The 16,492-nt window shown below is 40.7% G+C and overlaps 1 protein-coding gene across 4 annotated transcripts; it reads left to right on the forward strand.

The window, feature by feature from the left end:
- Positions 1-1,872: 1,872 nt before the first annotated feature.
- On the forward strand, positions 1,873-15,483 carry SEH1L (SEH1 like nucleoporin). 4 transcript variants are annotated; one of them, XM_083518771.1, is made up of 9 exons: positions 1,873-2,616; positions 5,726-5,776; positions 7,298-7,444; positions 8,567-8,778; positions 9,085-9,183; positions 10,791-10,931; positions 11,176-11,333; positions 11,567-11,720; positions 12,090-15,483. In XM_083518771.1, the coding sequence occupies exons 1-9, from the start codon at positions 2,506-2,508 to the stop codon at positions 12,097-12,099; spliced, it is 1,083 nt and encodes a 360-aa protein (XP_083374897.1). In that variant the 5' UTR covers positions 1,873-2,505; the 3' UTR covers positions 12,100-15,483. The 4 variants fall into 4 exon arrangements, with proteins under 4 accessions (XP_083374897.1, XP_083374896.1, XP_083374894.1 ...); XM_083518770.1 differs by having other exon boundaries at positions 12,957-15,483; XM_083518768.1 differs by having other exon boundaries at positions 14,680-15,483.
- Positions 15,484-16,492: the final 1,009 nt, after the last annotated feature.

Below are 16,492 nucleotides of genomic sequence, written 5' to 3' on the forward strand. Positions count from 1 at the left end.
GATTACTCAGTGTCAGGAAAATGGAAGAAATCCAGTTTGGCTGTTAACGCGGAAGCTGCCTGCGTGCAGCATTTTCTTTTTGCTTTATTTACATAGAAGAAAATAAAGGGGCAAACTTGGCATCAACGTTGTGTTCAGCCTGCTCCTTCCAGTGTTGAGTTCAGTAATGAGCAGTCAAGTTTCTTCCTACCTGCTCAGGCCCTGTGCCTCATCTGCTTAGTCCCACACTTGTTCTGTTTCTTGGTCACAAAGAAGGAATGCTGAGAGGAACATAGTTCAGCTATAGAACAGATACTTTACACGCAAAGGATCCCAGCTGTAGTCACTAGCGTTTACTTACTTACTTACACATTTGCTAACTTTCTGTCAAAGGTAAATAATGAAAAACTAAAATGCACAAAAGCCATACAACTAGATTGTACCAATGCAGAAGTTACCAACGTTTTTGGGCAGTGGGTACATTTTGAATTTTGACAAAAGTGCTGCAAACACCAGTCACAAAATGACTGCAATGGGTGTATTGCAGTGGGTCAAGGGAGTGGGTGGCGCTGTGGTCTGAACCACTAACTCTCTTGGGCTTGCTGGTTGGAAGGTCAGCAGTTCAAATTTGAGCAACAGGGTGAGCTCCCATTGCTCTGTCCCAGCTTCTGCCAACCTAGCAGTTCAAAAGCAACACCAGTGCAAGTAGATAAATAGGTACCACTGTGGTGGGAAGTTATTTCCATGTGCTCTGGTTTCCGTCATGGTGTTCCATTGCACCAGAAGCTGTTTAGTCATGCTGGCCACATGACCTGGAAAGCTGTCTGTGGACAAACGCTGGCTCCCTTGGCCTGAAGCAAGATGAGTGCCGTACCCCATAGTCACCTTTGAGTGGACTTAACCATCCAGGTTCTCATAACCCACCCAGGGAGTCCATGACATCATTCACATAACAAAAACTACCATAGATACATCAATTTTTTCAAAAATAGGGCATCCATGGCTTGGCTTTTGAACAATATGGGTCCACAGTATTTAGCTAATGGGAACTTCTGGTGTATTGTATAGCACAAAATTGTCACCACCACACTTACAGAGGGAAACTTCACACTTTCAGAATTGAAGACGGTTGGTGTATATGACCCTGGTATCCAATGAAATGCGGGCATGTTTAATGGTGTTAGTTTTTCAAGATGCCAAACCAGTGTAAAAGGGAATGGAGCAAGAAGATCAAACAGTATTGTGTGCATTGTGGATTTTTGAAGCCTTTCCTAACAAGTACTGGTGAGCACACTGGTGCCTACAGGCACTGTGGAGACAGCCCCTGTTCTATAGCATGTATTGCTGGTTATTGTTACAGTGAAAGCTGTCTACTGTATAAGGATTCAGTCCAAAAAGCAAGAGTGATCTGTCCACCAAAGCAATTTCTCTGCTTCCACCACACCAACTTGGGTTGTGGTAAAGGAAAAAAGTAAACACAATGCTGGGGTGTATGTTGTGGTAAATGTTTACATGCAAGTTTGTGTGGCCATAACCAGCTTTTGACCACATTCATCACTGGCATCCCTGTCTGATTGTTTACCTTTGGGCCAAAGGTTAGCCACTCCTGATTTAAGAGAAAGTACTTAGATTGGACCAATTTAATGTTAATGGGACAAAATCCCATTCCCATGTTAAACTGAGTGTTTTAGTATAAACTAGAATTGCAGCAATGTTGACAAATGTCTTGCATAAATGCAACTATTTTAGAAGTCGCATTGATTCAAATGAAACTTATATCCAGGTAAGTATGTAAAGGACTGGAGTCTAACCGCGGCATTCTCAACCATCACCGCCCCGGCCCCCCATCTTTGCTGATGGAGGTTAGGATATGCTGGCGGGGGACATTTCCTGACCTGGGGGAGGGCGTGCTCTGCAGCAGTTTATTTTGCCAGCGGTGGTTCCGCCAGTGGTATCAAGCTCAGGGCCCCAAACAGGCTGTTTACTAGGGCAGAGCAAAGCCACCGGATCCCAAATTGTTTCGTCCCCGGCCGGTGTTTCTTGCCAGAGGCGAAATTGATTAAGCGGACTCCTCGGCGTGCGTCTCTGCAAAAAACCCAAACCCAAGCATGTTCAGGGCGGGTTGTGGGCAACTCTTAAAGCTTCCGCCTGTTGCGTTGGGAAATCGACAAATCCTTCCTCGCTCGAGAAGGACAATGGGGCGGCTCGTCGCTTTCCTCCCCTCCTCCCCTGCCTGTGCTGCCTCGGCTTCTGCCTGAGAGAAAGGCGCAAAAGCGCAAGCGCCGGGGAGAGGCTCCATTGGCCGCCTCCTCCCCGCTAAGGCCCGGCGCTCCACGCAATTAGACTGAGCCAGGCGCGCCTTTTCGAGGCGAGAGAGAGAGACAGAAGGGGGAAGAGTTTGCTCGCGCCGTCAGTGCAGCTGCTGGTCAGGGGAAGCCGCTGCTTCGCCTCCTCCGCTGCTTTAATCGTAGCAGCAGCAGCAGCAGCAGCAGCAGCGAGCTCGGCTGACGCAGCGAGGCCGCCGAGATGTTCGTGGCGCGCAGCATCGCGGCCGACCACCGCGACCTCATCCACGACGTTTCCTTCGACTTCCACGGGCGGCGCATGGCGACCTGCTCCAGCGACCAGAGTGTCAAGGTGCGGGGATGCGGAGAGCGCGCGAAGGCCGCGGGCCCCGGCCTGTCTCCCCTCGTGAATCGGGCTAGACCCGCGCGGGGCCCGTTGACGCCCATGCTCCTCCGGCCGGCGCCCTTGCTCGCCCTGCCTCTTTCTCTCTCGGGGACCACGCGCCGCCCCTCCGCTGGTTGCTGGCCGGCTCCTTCGGCCAGGCCTCAAGGAGGGCGGGCTACTGCAGTGGCTTGGGCACTTCTGCCAGCGCTGGGTAACAGGTGGTCATGAGGGGGGGGGCTTGTAGGAGGACCACGTTTTATAGCAGCCTTTTTACAACGGAAGAAATAACAAATTGTAGGACATGAGAAAGTCCCTGTTTTGTTTTTGTAGCGCGGGAGAAAACCCAAAACAGGCCTATGGACTGATTTGGGTGGCAACTTCAAGTTACAGTACTTGAACTAATAATAAAAAAGGCAGGATGCATGTGGTATGAAAGAAATGGTTAAGTACTTCTCTAGCAGCGTGTCTTGTCTCCTGTCCTCTGGCAAAAGTTCCACGGAATTCGATGGGGCTTACTTCCAGATAGCAAGGGTGCATACGCCTCTGTCTTTAATCATCTTTCTGTATTTTGGACCAGTGCAATGCAATTATACTTAAAGGGTTCTCAAAGGCAATGTTGTGTAAGTCATGGTAGATGGAAGAGTCACAACCTATTAATGGAGAAAGCAAGTAATAATGGAGGATGATGGACATGTTCAGAGGCTTTTTCACTAAACATGCAATTAGTGCGACTGTAATTTTTCTGATTTTTGTTTTGTGTTAATACCCATGGGTCCATCAGAAGATTTGTGTGGCCTTGTAACATGTACATAATAAGTTGTTTGCTTTTAAAAAGTGGTTTGAGATTATTTTCCAGACAGAGTTTTGCAGTACAGGTTTGCAATAGGTGTAGACAATTTGGATTTATTTTCCTTAATGGGAATTAGTGATTCGGGATTAATAACGATTTAGGCTGCAATCCTAACCATGTTTACTCAGAAGCCAGTCCTATTGAATTTAATGGAGTTTACTCCCAAGTAGGTGAGTTAGGATTGTAAATCATTCTTCAGTGTTCACCCCTCTTAACCTGGGAGTAAACCCCATTGAATTAAAACTTTTGAGTAGACATAGTCAGAATGCTGTGTAAGTGTGTACTAGCTGAGATATAGATTGATCCTCTGTTTACTCAGAAGTAAGTTGAACTGAGCTCAATGGGACTTTCAAGTAAGGATACAGTACTAGTTTTGCAGCTGAGAAAGGACACAGACTAGAGGTGTGTATTGTGCTGACTTTTACCTAGAGTAAACCTACTAAAATTAATGGATCTCAGTTGTTTCAGTGGGACTACTGTTGGATGCAATTCAGAGTAATGTTCATTAGGGGTGTGTATGCATATTCTCTATATTCTCTATATAAGAATTATAATATAAAGACTCATGTCTAGCTGACATGTAAAGTTTGCAGGTCAGTAATTATGTGTTCACTTGGAAGTAACTCCCACTGTGGTAAATGAATTTCTTTCCCAGGTAAAAATGCAGTTTTAATGATAAAATTGATGTATCTTGCTTTATATAGGACAATATATTGGAAAGACTAACCATTACTTCTAAGGCCCATTTTGCACATGACAATTTTCCTGCATAAATATTGTTCCCATGTAGAAATTTATATGCGCCGTGTCATCCTGCACATGTAGCGCAAATACCACTGCTCTGGTGAAGAAGGCCCAGCAGAGAATTTATTTCCTCAGACTTTTAAAAAAGAACAATCTGAGTGAGAGACTGCTGGTGTCCTTCTACCGAGGCTCCATAGAGAGCATACTTACATACTGTATTTGTGCTTGGTTCTCCAGTTGTACAGCTAGGGAGAGGAAGGTGCTCCAGAAGGTCATAACCACAGCCCAAAGGATTATTGGGCACCCTCTCCCACCTTTGGAAGAACTGTACGGTTCCCGTTGCCTTAGGAAAGCAAACAACATCCTGCAGGATCCATCTCACCCGGGATACAGTCTGTTTGCACTACTGCCTTCTGGCAGGAGGTATAGAAACATCAAGTCAAGGACAAATAGACTGAAAAACAGTTTCTATCCAAGAGCTGTGGCCTTGTTGAATGCTGTAACTCGATAGTGAGACCTGGGAGTTTGGTGGGTGTGGGTGTGGGTGTGGTTGGAAGGTGGTTTGTTTGGTTGTTGCTGTTGTTTTGCTTTTGTTGTTTTTAAGGGATGGCATCCAATTTCGTTGCACTGGTGCAATGTTGCACTAGTGTAATGACAATAAAGAATCTATCTATCTATCTATCTATCTATATCTATCTATCTATCTATCTATGTAGTGGGATGCTATGATTAGCTGTAACTTCCCAATGTACCGTATATTCAGCAAATACTTATGGGCTATGCCATATAACCTTTTCATACACAGAAGCAGTGTTAGAAACTGGGAAAGAAAAGCTAGGAGCCAAATGGCTTCTGAGACCTGGGTTGAGGGCACCAAAACAATGTCTAGTCGCCATTGGGGAGGGGGGGTTCAGCGGCATTTTTTATTTTGATAAGCATGAACCAATATGCAATTCACATAAGTGGCACATTGTTAATACCACATTTTTAGCAGAAATTGTTAATACATGTTTTATTTGGTGTTTATATTAAAAATACTGGTACCATACTTCAGTTTTCAAAGCACATACATTTCAGTAACCCTTGAGAGTGCTCACAAATGGAGAATCTTTAAGCACAAAATGTGCTTGGCACCCTGCTGATTTCGAATCCTGCACAGAAATTATATCTGTGTCAGAAAATGGTATAAGTAGCCTCAAGGATTCCAGGTGGTCCAATGTTGGGGCCAGATACTCTTGTGGTTCTAGTGAACAGAGGCAATTCCAAATTGGAATAGCACACACACTCACTGTCCTTTTTATAGAGAAATTATGCACAATTCTTATTTGACTCACGTATGAGTTGATATTATAGAAGAGCATTTGTGGTTTAACATCCTTCTGGGACTCCACAAACCTTGATCTATGGACTTGTTTGTGGGATCACTGTACCTTCTCTAACTTTTGAATAAAATATTTAGATATTGTTTGGTTTTCTTAATAGGTTTGGGACAAAGGTGAAAATGGAGAATGGCACTGTACTGCCAGCTGGAAGGTAAGGGCTGAAACCTGGAAAAATCAGTTGCATGCAACAGTTTGCGGCATAAGAAGCCACAGTGTAGCTTATGCATGTTCACTCAGCAGTAAATTTTTGTTTGTTCAAAGGAGCTTACTCCCTTGTAGTTTCTTAAGGATTGTAGCCCGAATGTGTAACCCAATAATAGCCTGCAGCTATAATTTGGTGTAAATTACTTTCCTTTTAACTGCTAAGTCATCCCTATGAATGTTTAACTACACAAAACTCCTGGGATGGAATTTGCAAAAATGTTTTCCTTGAATTTTCCTTTCACACTTTCCATATTTCCAGTCTGTTTCTTCAATATGCAGGTCCTTTTCCGAGATGGCTAGCAGTATATGAATCACAAAAACATCCCTCTTCTTATTAAAATAAATTTGATGGAGGTCTCTCATGTTGTGCTGACTTTTGGATATGGTAGAAACTCCTACCTATCCCAAAGCTCAGTGTCATATGAGTTATTCCTTACGTCCATCTCATCAAGTCCTTTTGTATATGCCACTTGGGAAGTACCATATTTTTCCGTGTATAAGACACTCACATGTATAAGACGACCCCTATTTTTTGGGACTGCAACAGAAATTGGGGGAGGGGAGGAGGAATTGCCCAAAGTTCTTGAGCTTTTTGTGGGGGAGATTGCCAAAAGTTGTTGAGCTTTTTTGGGGGGGGGGTCACCGGCCACCAATCCCTTTACAGCCTGCCCACCACTGCAAATCGCACACATCACCACGACCACCAAACATCTGCACGCTCACTGCCAAAAGCCCACCTGCCCACTCGGCACAACCGCAGCCGATTGCACGCATGACTCGCTGCTGCCATGAATTGGCCGCCCAATTGCTGCAGCCACAGCCAATTGTCAGCAGGCCTTGCCTCAGCAACCGATCACACACCCAATCGCCGCTGCCAATCTCCTGCTGGCTACTGCCACCAATCACCCCCCCCCCCCGCTATCCGTGTATAAGATAACCACAATTTTTGCCTATTGTTTCTAAGGAAAAAACATTGTCTTATAAACGGAAAAATACGGTATCTCTTGTGACACAAAACTGTGGATCAGGCAAAAGGAGCACATGGTTTGCCTGCTTCAAACCATGGTTTTGTGTGGCATTCAAATGTGGCCATAATGTATCCATGTGGAAAATTGCCTCCAGGGTCCACTTGAAATATTATGGGTGCATGAACTTTGACCCTATTACCTCAGTTAATTGGGTAGGTGGTATACAACATGGAATCCTGGAATTGTAGGGTTGGAAGGGACCCTGAGGATCATCTAATCCAACTCCCTGCAATACAGGAATATTCAGTTGTCTCATACATTTTAGTTTGTGTTTTGGAAATGGATCAGTCAAGGGGAGGACTGTAAAGGGACTTTGATGTTTGGTACTTAATTTATATTGCTGTTATTATTTTTCCTCCCAGCCTGCAAAGGTGCATACGTTAAAACATTTTCAATTTTAGTCTTTGGTTTTCAAGTTCCAGTTCTTCTTACCTTTCCAGACGCATAGTGGATCTGTGTGGCGTGTTACATGGGCACATCCAGAGTTTGGACAGGTCTTGGCTTCCTGCTCTTTTGACAGAACAGCTGCTGTATGGGAAGAAATAGTAGGAGAATCAAATGATAAACTTCGAGGGCAAAGTCATTGGGTAAGGTTTGAAGAGTGACAGTTCTAATACACTCATTTCTCACATATAATTTATAACATTGTTGCTGCCTCGAGGATTTACTTTGCTAAATTTCACAGTTAAGAGATTTATTATAAATGTTTTTAAAGAAATGTTATATATTCACAAAGCTACATATTTGAATATATATAGATATATTTAGTTTGATTTGTTTACTATACATGGCTTTTGACGAATCATAAGCTTGGACCCTACATTTTTCTTCTATTCAGACAAGGAGATGTGTGATTTCTACCAACTTCTCTCCATCTGCAGTCCCACATCGCATATCCTACACCAATCTCAAGAGCTCCTCAACTCTCAGGAGCAGATTTTTGGGAGGTGTAGGGAGTTGCAGAGAGGAGGTGACAAAGCCCCATTATGTGAACAGAACTCCATTCCTTTTGTGTAATAAAAGTTAAGATCCAAGCTGTAGCTCTGGTGGGATGTTGATTATCCTGTTAATCCACATGATTGGGGTGAGGTTGGGGTTGAAGAGTATGGGAGAGCAAAGGCCATGATTCAAATACCACTGACAGTCTTCTGCGTACGCACAGAAACATTTTAGCTCTCTCCTTCCAGCAGCTGCATTTACTGCCTCCTGAAAAGCCCTCCTCCAAGGTTGGGGGCACCCCTAGACCTGGACCCTAGAGCAGAGACTGCCTAATGCAGCCCTTTGACACTACTAGCCAATCTGACCTGGCAAGAAATGAATTGTCTTACTCAAATTCAAGTATCTATTACTTTTAATTCTGATTAGCTTCTACTATTTGCTTGGCTCTTACCTTTAGTATTAACAATGATCTGCCCATCGCAGTATACAAGAGCATTCTTTATGCTTACAGCTAGAATGTATTTCAATTGAATTTTTCATAATATCAAATGAACATACTTGCTCTCCTTAACTTTGGAGCTTGTAAGATTTCTAATACAGTTATGTTTCATGGTTATGTTTTTCATCTATCAAACGTGTAGTATCTTACCTGTTTACAGATAAAAATTTAGCTCTCTATTCTAAAGTTTATTTACCTAAATAAATAAATGATGGTGCATCTAAAAATCTGTTTTCCTTCTTCTAATGACTGCTCCATTGATTATCTTTAGGTGAAGAGGACTACTCTGGTTGACAGTAGGACATCAGTTACAGATGTAAAGTTTGCTCCTAAGCATATGGGCCTGATGCTGGCAACATGTTCAGCAGATGGAGTTGTTAGGATATATGAAGCACCAGATGTTATGAATCTCAGTCAGTGGTCACTTCAGCATGAAATCTCATGTAAACTAAGCTGCAGTTGTATTTCTTGGAATCCTTCAAGGTAAGCTATCAATTCTCTTGACAGCTAATCAGAAAGTAAAGAGGGAGGGAAACCCTAAGGGTAATTGGCTTGTTTCCTCCTTGTATAATATTTATTTAAATTCTTGACTGTAAAATAGTGGTGCTGGGTCTAAAAGGAAATCGAGACTGTTGAATAGTTAGACTAGGTGATTCAAAAAACCTTTCTTCCTGAGATCCTACCATCAGGTGTCCACTGTGCATGTTGTTTTTTAAGAGAAAAGGTATTGAAGAATTTATTTTCATCATCAGAAATCCTCTGTAAGAACATTCCATTTTGCATTTGCAGCTCTCGCGCTCATGCACCTATGATAGCTGTAGGAAGTGATGACAGCAGCCCAAATGTACTGGCAAAAGTTCAGATTTATGAATACAATGAAAATACCAGGTAAGAGGAAGAAAACAAAGCAACTTTCATTTTAAAACACGTCATAATATTGCTTCACAACATCATTTGTTCTTCTGAGACTTGAACATGTTAAAATGGTTCGCTGAAACCATAATTTGGTACTGATTTTAAGTTTATACTATGGATCACCAGTGGTCCCTCCAAATGGCATGTGTGACCATTTATAGCAAATTCCACCCACCTGCCAATCATACGATGCTATTTACCTGTCCTCATTCTAATCTGCCTTGCTGCTTTTACTAAAGTTCCCTCCAAAGTATATGCGAAATACAGTTAAAGATGATCCCGCCTGTTTCTGACCCACACATACTATTGGCATGTGGTCTCCAGAATGTTGACCACGTTTGAATCTGACCTTTAGGCTGAAAGTGGTTCTCCGTTCCTGCTATAAACCGATGGCAGGCTTATTTCAAGCCTTAATGTCATGCTGGGAGTGCATGGGAGGGGAAATCACAGCAGGGAAAGAAGATTTTAACCTACTTGCATTCTGTAAGATCTCCCCTTCCTTAGCATTGTGGCTAGGAAAGAAAAACCCTAACATTTTTCCAAGCCTGATTCTGGTAGTGGGTGAGGCTGAGTATTCCCCGCCTCTCTCTGTGGGTGGTGTTTGTATGTGTGCATTTGCTCTCTGCCTGTTCTGGCCACACCCAGTTGTGTTCTGGTTCTGCCACGGCAGGCATTTGACCTTCAAAAAGTTGGCTGCAAGGGGACATGACCTTCTTGCTGCAGGGGGTTCCCCACTTCTGCTGTATAGCTAATGTTCAAGTTGAGGCTGAGGGAGAAGTAACTTGCCAATGCTCCATGATAATTTAATGACAGAAGTTGGGCTTGAACAACAGTCTGTAGAGAATACTGAATATTTTAGCTTTCCTAATAATATGCTATTATTTTCCTTAAAAGTTTTGCAAGGCTACATTTAATTAATGAATGCCAACTATAAAAATCCTATCCTGTGTATTTTCTTCCAAATATAGAGTCTGTTGACAAAACAAAGCAGCTTTTTCTACTCAAAGATCCAAACTCTCTATAATAAGCTTGATTTGACTAATTGGGAATAGTGAGTGATGTTGAAGTAATGAGAAACATGATCTGTGGAAAGTTTCCCCCTTCCTATGGTTTTAATTTTTTTGGAATCTAAGAGTACAGTCTGTTTTTTTCTGCTATGAATCAACAGACTTGCCATTCTGAACTTCAGTACCTCAGAAAGAATTTCCATAGCACTGCCTATTAAATTCATTGAAGTAAAAAGACAACTTGTGTATTTAATGTTTCTGATTCAATTCAGTGTCATTGTTGAGTGACCTGGTCCCATCCTCTTGTTTTTCATAACAACAATCAGTTGTCACTTGAACGCTTCGTAACATGGCAATAATTTTGTAGCAAATTGTACATCCCAGACATCAAATAGTAAAAATTATAGTTCACATACATTCTAGAAAAAAAGGATTGTTATCTAGAGAACACTTTTTTAAAAATACTTTCATGGGAGAATTTACCAATAATGTTGTTATAAAAACAGTTTGGGGGGGGAGCTTTAATGTGTTTCTCTGTTTAGAAATTAATACACTGTCTGTCTCACTTTTCAGGAAGTATGCAAAAGCAGAAACACTTATGACAGTCACAGACCCTGTGCATGATATTGCATTTGCTCCAAACCTGGGAAGGTCCTTCCATATATTGGCTGTAGCTACCAAAGATGTGCGAATTTTCACATTAAAACCACTAAGGTGAGTTTTTGACATGCATATCCTATAATGTGGAAGCAGATATTTGGTATTTTCTTTCTCTCAACTATTGAACTAATTGTCCTCATGGTTAAGAACCTTGTAAGCTTATTCAATATTCAGTACAGTAATCCTTTTTTTAAAGCAGCACACAAAAAAGGGCAAAACATTGTTTACTTTCTGTAATTAAAAGAATGGATGTATTTTAAGCAGATCAAACTCCAATATACAATTTTGCTTTCAACAGAAAGGAACTGACTTCTTCATCAGGCCTGACAAAATTTGAGGTCCAGTTAGTGGCTCAGTTTGACAACCACAATTCTCAGGTCTGGCGTGTAAGTTGGAACATTACAGGCACAGTGCTTGCATCTTCAGGAGACGATGGGTGTGTAAGGCTTTGGAAAGGTAAGCGTTCCTTCAGAATTCTCTGTGTGATTAAATGTTGAATTATTAGAAGACTATGGCTTCAGTCTTAAGCATACATAGTATTAACCTGCTTAGCACTGGCTACAGTTAGATTTTTAAAAATACAATGTGTTTTAGGAGCTATATCATTAGTTATACTATTTTAACTGTCATAAAAATCTCTTTCTCAAGTCACAATTGCATTTTTTTTTTTGTTCATTCCCACCCTGCAGCTAACTACATGGACAACTGGAAGTGTACTGGAATTTTGAAAGGTAATGGGAGTCCAGTCAATGCTAGTTCCGCTCAGCAGGGAGTTTTTAATGCTCCTTTAGGCACAGCCAATTCAAGCCTCCAGAATTCAGTAAACGGAACATCTGCTGGCAGGTATGCCACTTCGTATGTAAATTCTGCAATTTAAAAACTCTTTGTTTTGTCAACACCCACCATTAATCTCCCTAAAATCTTAAGCATCATTTTGGCTTTCATATGCATCATTATTAGTAACTTTTATATCAATAGCTTGCAGATTCAGTTGTCCTAGTCTTATCTGCAGTGTCCTGTATGCAACAGATAAAATATTATAAAGAAAAACTTTCTTCTAGTTACAGTTCACATACTTCAAATGCTGAGTTCACCCGAGGTTTTGAAGACCATGCCATTAGCTCTTTTATTTTCCTACTTGCAGTACTGTGTATGCCTTTTGTTGCCCTATAATACCTTGACCACTCATTATCCTACTGTCTCTCAACTGAGGTCTCTTTGACTTCAGCCTCCTGTGCTGCTCTCCTACTTCCTGAAACTCCTTGGGAACACGACCCTCTTCCAATCCTGTTCTGCAGTAGCTCTAGGCAACCACTTTTTAAAATTAGCTTTCAACACAAGAGTCTATTTTTGGCCTATACTCACAAACTTGATTCTGAAAGGAACCATTGTTGAGGGATCAACTTTTTGTATAGGATTGCCTCGGGCACAATTCAGACTATATGCTGTAGATTTATGTTTTCCACACTTGTGCCCACAAATACGAGTGCTAGAAAGGCAGCAATCTATAAAATTAAAGTGGTCATGTCTTCAAATCTGTTCAGTTAAATGGGGTTCTTGTGTTTCCATTTCTCCCTTATAATCTCAGAGTTACATTTCAGAGGAAAATTTTGTATTCCAGGGCACAAATTTGGAGTCAGAAATAGTAAAGCTTTAATAATGAGATATACTTGCTGTTGTGGGGTGGAAAAACCCTTTTGAAGCATATCATATTTGAAAATGGGGCTGAACTCAGACATATTGTATTGCCCTGATGATTCTATATAAACAGAAATGTAAATGCTGAGTTTTAGAAGCAGGCTGATACAATAGAATATTGTTATTATGGCTCAGCATTCTGGAACTTTTGTTAGTAACACTACTAGTAACACTACTAACACTTTTGGAGATCAATGTCACAAACACCCTATGCTTAACAAGGGAATAATTAAAATTGTTTTGAGAAGTGATTGAAAAGATTAAAATTTAATAAACCTACCAAATACTGTTCCACAGTATTCTTATTGTGCTTATAACCATATGTGTCTAAAATTGTGATGCATTTTCCCTTCTCCATTTGTATTATGTCCTTTTTAACAGAAAGCACAGCTGAACCCAAGCTAACTGGAGTAACTTTGCTGTTTTGCTGCTTGTTGCATGCACACAGGAATGGAAAGCGAACTCCTTTTCCCCCTCCCCAGCGCCGTTTGACCTCTTCCCAAGACACCAGCAGTCTGCCTACTACTAAAAGCAAATCAAAAGGCTCTATTAAAAAACACTGTATGCGTACTTTGCTAGCCAGCACAGTATGACCTTGTTGGAATCTGTGGGGGAAAAAACAGTAACAGGGAGAGTTTTCTTGTGGAGACACTTCTCTTTCTCTTCAGAAAAAGATTTTTTTATATAAATCAGAGTGGGGGAAGTTTACCCAAGTAACAAGGATTACCATCCTTTATATTTGAGGTGTTGGGCGGGGAAAGTATTAGTGTGAAGCCTTGGTAATCAGTTGGTTTTCATTTAAATTGCTTTGAATAATTGATTTTGTTCTACATTTTGTTCAGATGAGTCTTAACCATTACATTTTTGTTAATGGATTTGCAATGTGCAAATTTAACTAAGCATTGTTGTACCTTGACAGTTGTACAGTTAGTATCTTAATTTGGAATTGCTTCACAATTAATTAAATACTATTTCAGAGTAAACAAAAAAAAAAATCACCAGAAGCCCCCACACTAATTAATGTCATACTTTTAGTGAGAATGATCTTACCTGATAGTTGCATGTTCCTGTGGCATGATTCCATGGAATAATTAGCAAGACTTCCTTTGGTCACAATATTGTAGTGGAGAACCATATCCATATGAATGTTTGTCATGTGGCATTGACAAGTTGCTCTGGAATTATTGTCCATTGCCTTCAAGATGCTTCATGCATTACATAGTGAGGACACACACTGCTTCTGTGCAATTGAGTTACTGCTCTGGAACAGACTGAAGCAGTGTCCTATTGCAAACATTCATCAGGACATGGCAAGAAAATGCCTTGTTTTATATAGCGGCATGTCAATGTAGCTCTAAATATGTCCTGTCTCCAGATTCTACTAACTTTGCCATTCTGTTCTGTAAATTTGTCTACATTTCCAAAGATTGTAAAGATTACAAAGTGGTGTCTTTAATATTACGGGTAAGTCATAAAAAGTGACATGTAATAGTTCTTTAAGCCTTTAATTTACCAGATGTATTTGGTTTTATCCTCCATTTTCTCCAGAATTATGTATATATGCACCCAGACTGTATTTCAGTGGAAAAGGAGTCACTTATTGTATATTGTGGAAATCTAAGCACTGTAAAAACAGGGTTTTTTTCACATCTGTCCTATAAAATCTGCATTAAAGTTAATGTGGATGCAAATACAGCATAAATATATCTGCATAATTAATGTGTGCCTGTTTTTCTGCAAGTGTTTACTAAAAACATTGAGTTACATGGTATTAAGGAGAGAGCAAACGTGTTGATAGTTAGGAACTCATTTAATTTACAGATAATTTATTATTTTGCAAAATGCACATAAGGCATATCTTAATTTAGAGATATTGTATTCGAACCAAATAGTTTCCAGACTGCCATAACCATTTTTGTTTTGATTGCGAACATGATTTTGGCCATTATATTTTATTTTTGGCATGGATTTACTAAAGCCTTCACCCCCTCCCCCCAGCATGTCTTTTCTCTTCCCCTTTGGTTCTCCTCATATTTACTACTATTCTCTTTTTTCTTGTTTTTCCTTTTTTCTTTTTTGGTGTTCCTGTCTTCATTGTTTTCAGGTATTTCTTTCCCCCTCTGGATTCCCCACGGGCTGGATCAAGATGGTCCAGTTATGCCCAGCTCCTACCTCCTGCTCCTCTGATAGAGCACTCTTGCGATGCTGCCACTGCCAATCTCCAGTATCCTCACCCTCGCAGACGATATATCTCTCGACCTCTTAACCTTTTACGGGAACATGAAGGGGTTTAATGCACATTTAAAACTGTATTAAGGGCCTCAATCAGATGCTTGTAAAATGCTTGCGTTTCTGTCTGCTTATTATTATTTTGCATACTTTCTCCCTCCAGAATTCACTGTGCTAGCGCTTATGCACCAAATGCTAGCTCTGCTATCCAATCCATTTTCAACCATGATGAAACAAAAAAGCAGTATTAGGTGTGGGTCATACACAACAGATAAGTTCAAAGTGCTTGTTCCACCATTTTTTTATTTTTATTTTTTTTGTATTCAATCTACTGTGCTATTTTCATTTTAATAGATTTTGTTTGTATCCTGCATTGTTTTTGGAAATGTGTCCTTAAAACTAAATAGAACTTGAATAAAACTGTTCTACTGTGTGGAGGGGGGGGGGATCTTAATCTCCAGCATCAAACTTCTAAGTGACAAGATTCTTGAGGCTTTTTCCAGCCCTGGACATTGGTACTGAAATAGAATGCTAAAGTAAAAATGCAGTATTTGTGCATTCTGCAGCAATATAGAATTGGTAGTGTGTTTAGTCACTTGCAAACATTTTCACTTTCTTGCATAAAAATATTTACACTATGTTGTTTTATAATTTTAGGTTAATAAAAAAAATGAAAATTGTGTTGTGTGGTGGTTTTATTTAAGTTGTACTTATTTCTAAATGTATAAAAGTGAATATTGGGGAGGGGGAGCTGTCAGACTTCACCTATGACCATAGGTTTATGCTGTGCACCTTGACCTGTTCTGTTTCTAGCCTTAGCCACCTTGGGTATAGCATGTGGCATCTGAAATAATATCATCCACAGAGAGAGGTAACATAATTTGTAGAGCATGAGACTCTTAATATCAGGGTCATGGGTTTGAACCTACAGTGGGCAGTAAACAACAATAGCGCACTGCAGACTTTTCTCTAGGTTGATTATATTGAATGTTTCTTGTAGAAATGTTTTCAGGTAAAGTAGAAATATGAAAGAATTGCCCAATTTGCCTTGGTGCAAAAATACAACTCGTCCTGCAGTCTTCACAATGTCTGTCCAGAAGTAAGTCTGAGGTAAAGGGTAAGGATTGCAGCTTTGGATGCAGCTAAGCAGTAATATTACCATGTGGCAAAATCCTATGCTGCTGCTGCTATTTTGGTGATCACTCGAAGCTGATAAGGTAAGATTGTCTTTCATGAACACGGTCTTAATAGTGAGTCCACCAGCGACTCAAAAGTCCCACTGTGTGCTGTGGGCAGAATGTTGTTTGATTTCTACATAAATCTGCATAAAATTATGCTTCCAATACCATGGTCATCAAAGAACATCCAGTATAATTGCCTTAAAAGCTCTGCCCTCTTTCTTGGATAGGGTTGGTGTGTTCAAAGAACTGTCTTGAGTAATCCCAAAAGGCTTCATATGACCTCAGTGATTTTTTATAAAAATAATTAGTTTAAGCAGCTGATTCTCTTCCCATGCCACACTTTCTGTCATGAGGCTCATTTACAGCAATCCTTACTGAACTATTCCAATTACTGTAATTCAGAACGGAACTGCAGGAGACATTTCAGCGGGTGGTCTTGAACAAATAATTCTCGGCATCACCTAATATTTTTATTTATTAGATTTATATACCACCCTTCATAAGATC

This window comes from Podarcis liolepis (assembly GCF_965112155.1).
Source record: "Podarcis liolepis genome assembly, chromosome: 8".
Classification (NCBI taxonomy): domain Eukaryota; kingdom Metazoa; phylum Chordata; class Lepidosauria; order Squamata; family Lacertidae; genus Podarcis; species Podarcis liolepis.

Bases quoted from the DNA above. Each gene is read 5' to 3' on its own strand.
- SEH1L (XM_083518768.1), top strand. From the start codon at position 2,506: ATGTTCGTGGCGCGCAGCATCGCGGCCGACCACCGCGACCTCATCCAC. The intron at 11,334-11,566 runs GTAAGCGTTCCT...CCCACCCTGCAG, and splicing joins GTGTGTAAGGCTTTGGAAAG to CTAACTACATGGACAACTGG. The intron at 11,721-14,679 runs GTATGCCACTTC...CATTGTTTTCAG, and splicing joins AACGGAACATCTGCTGGCAG to GTATTTCTTTCCCCCTCTGG.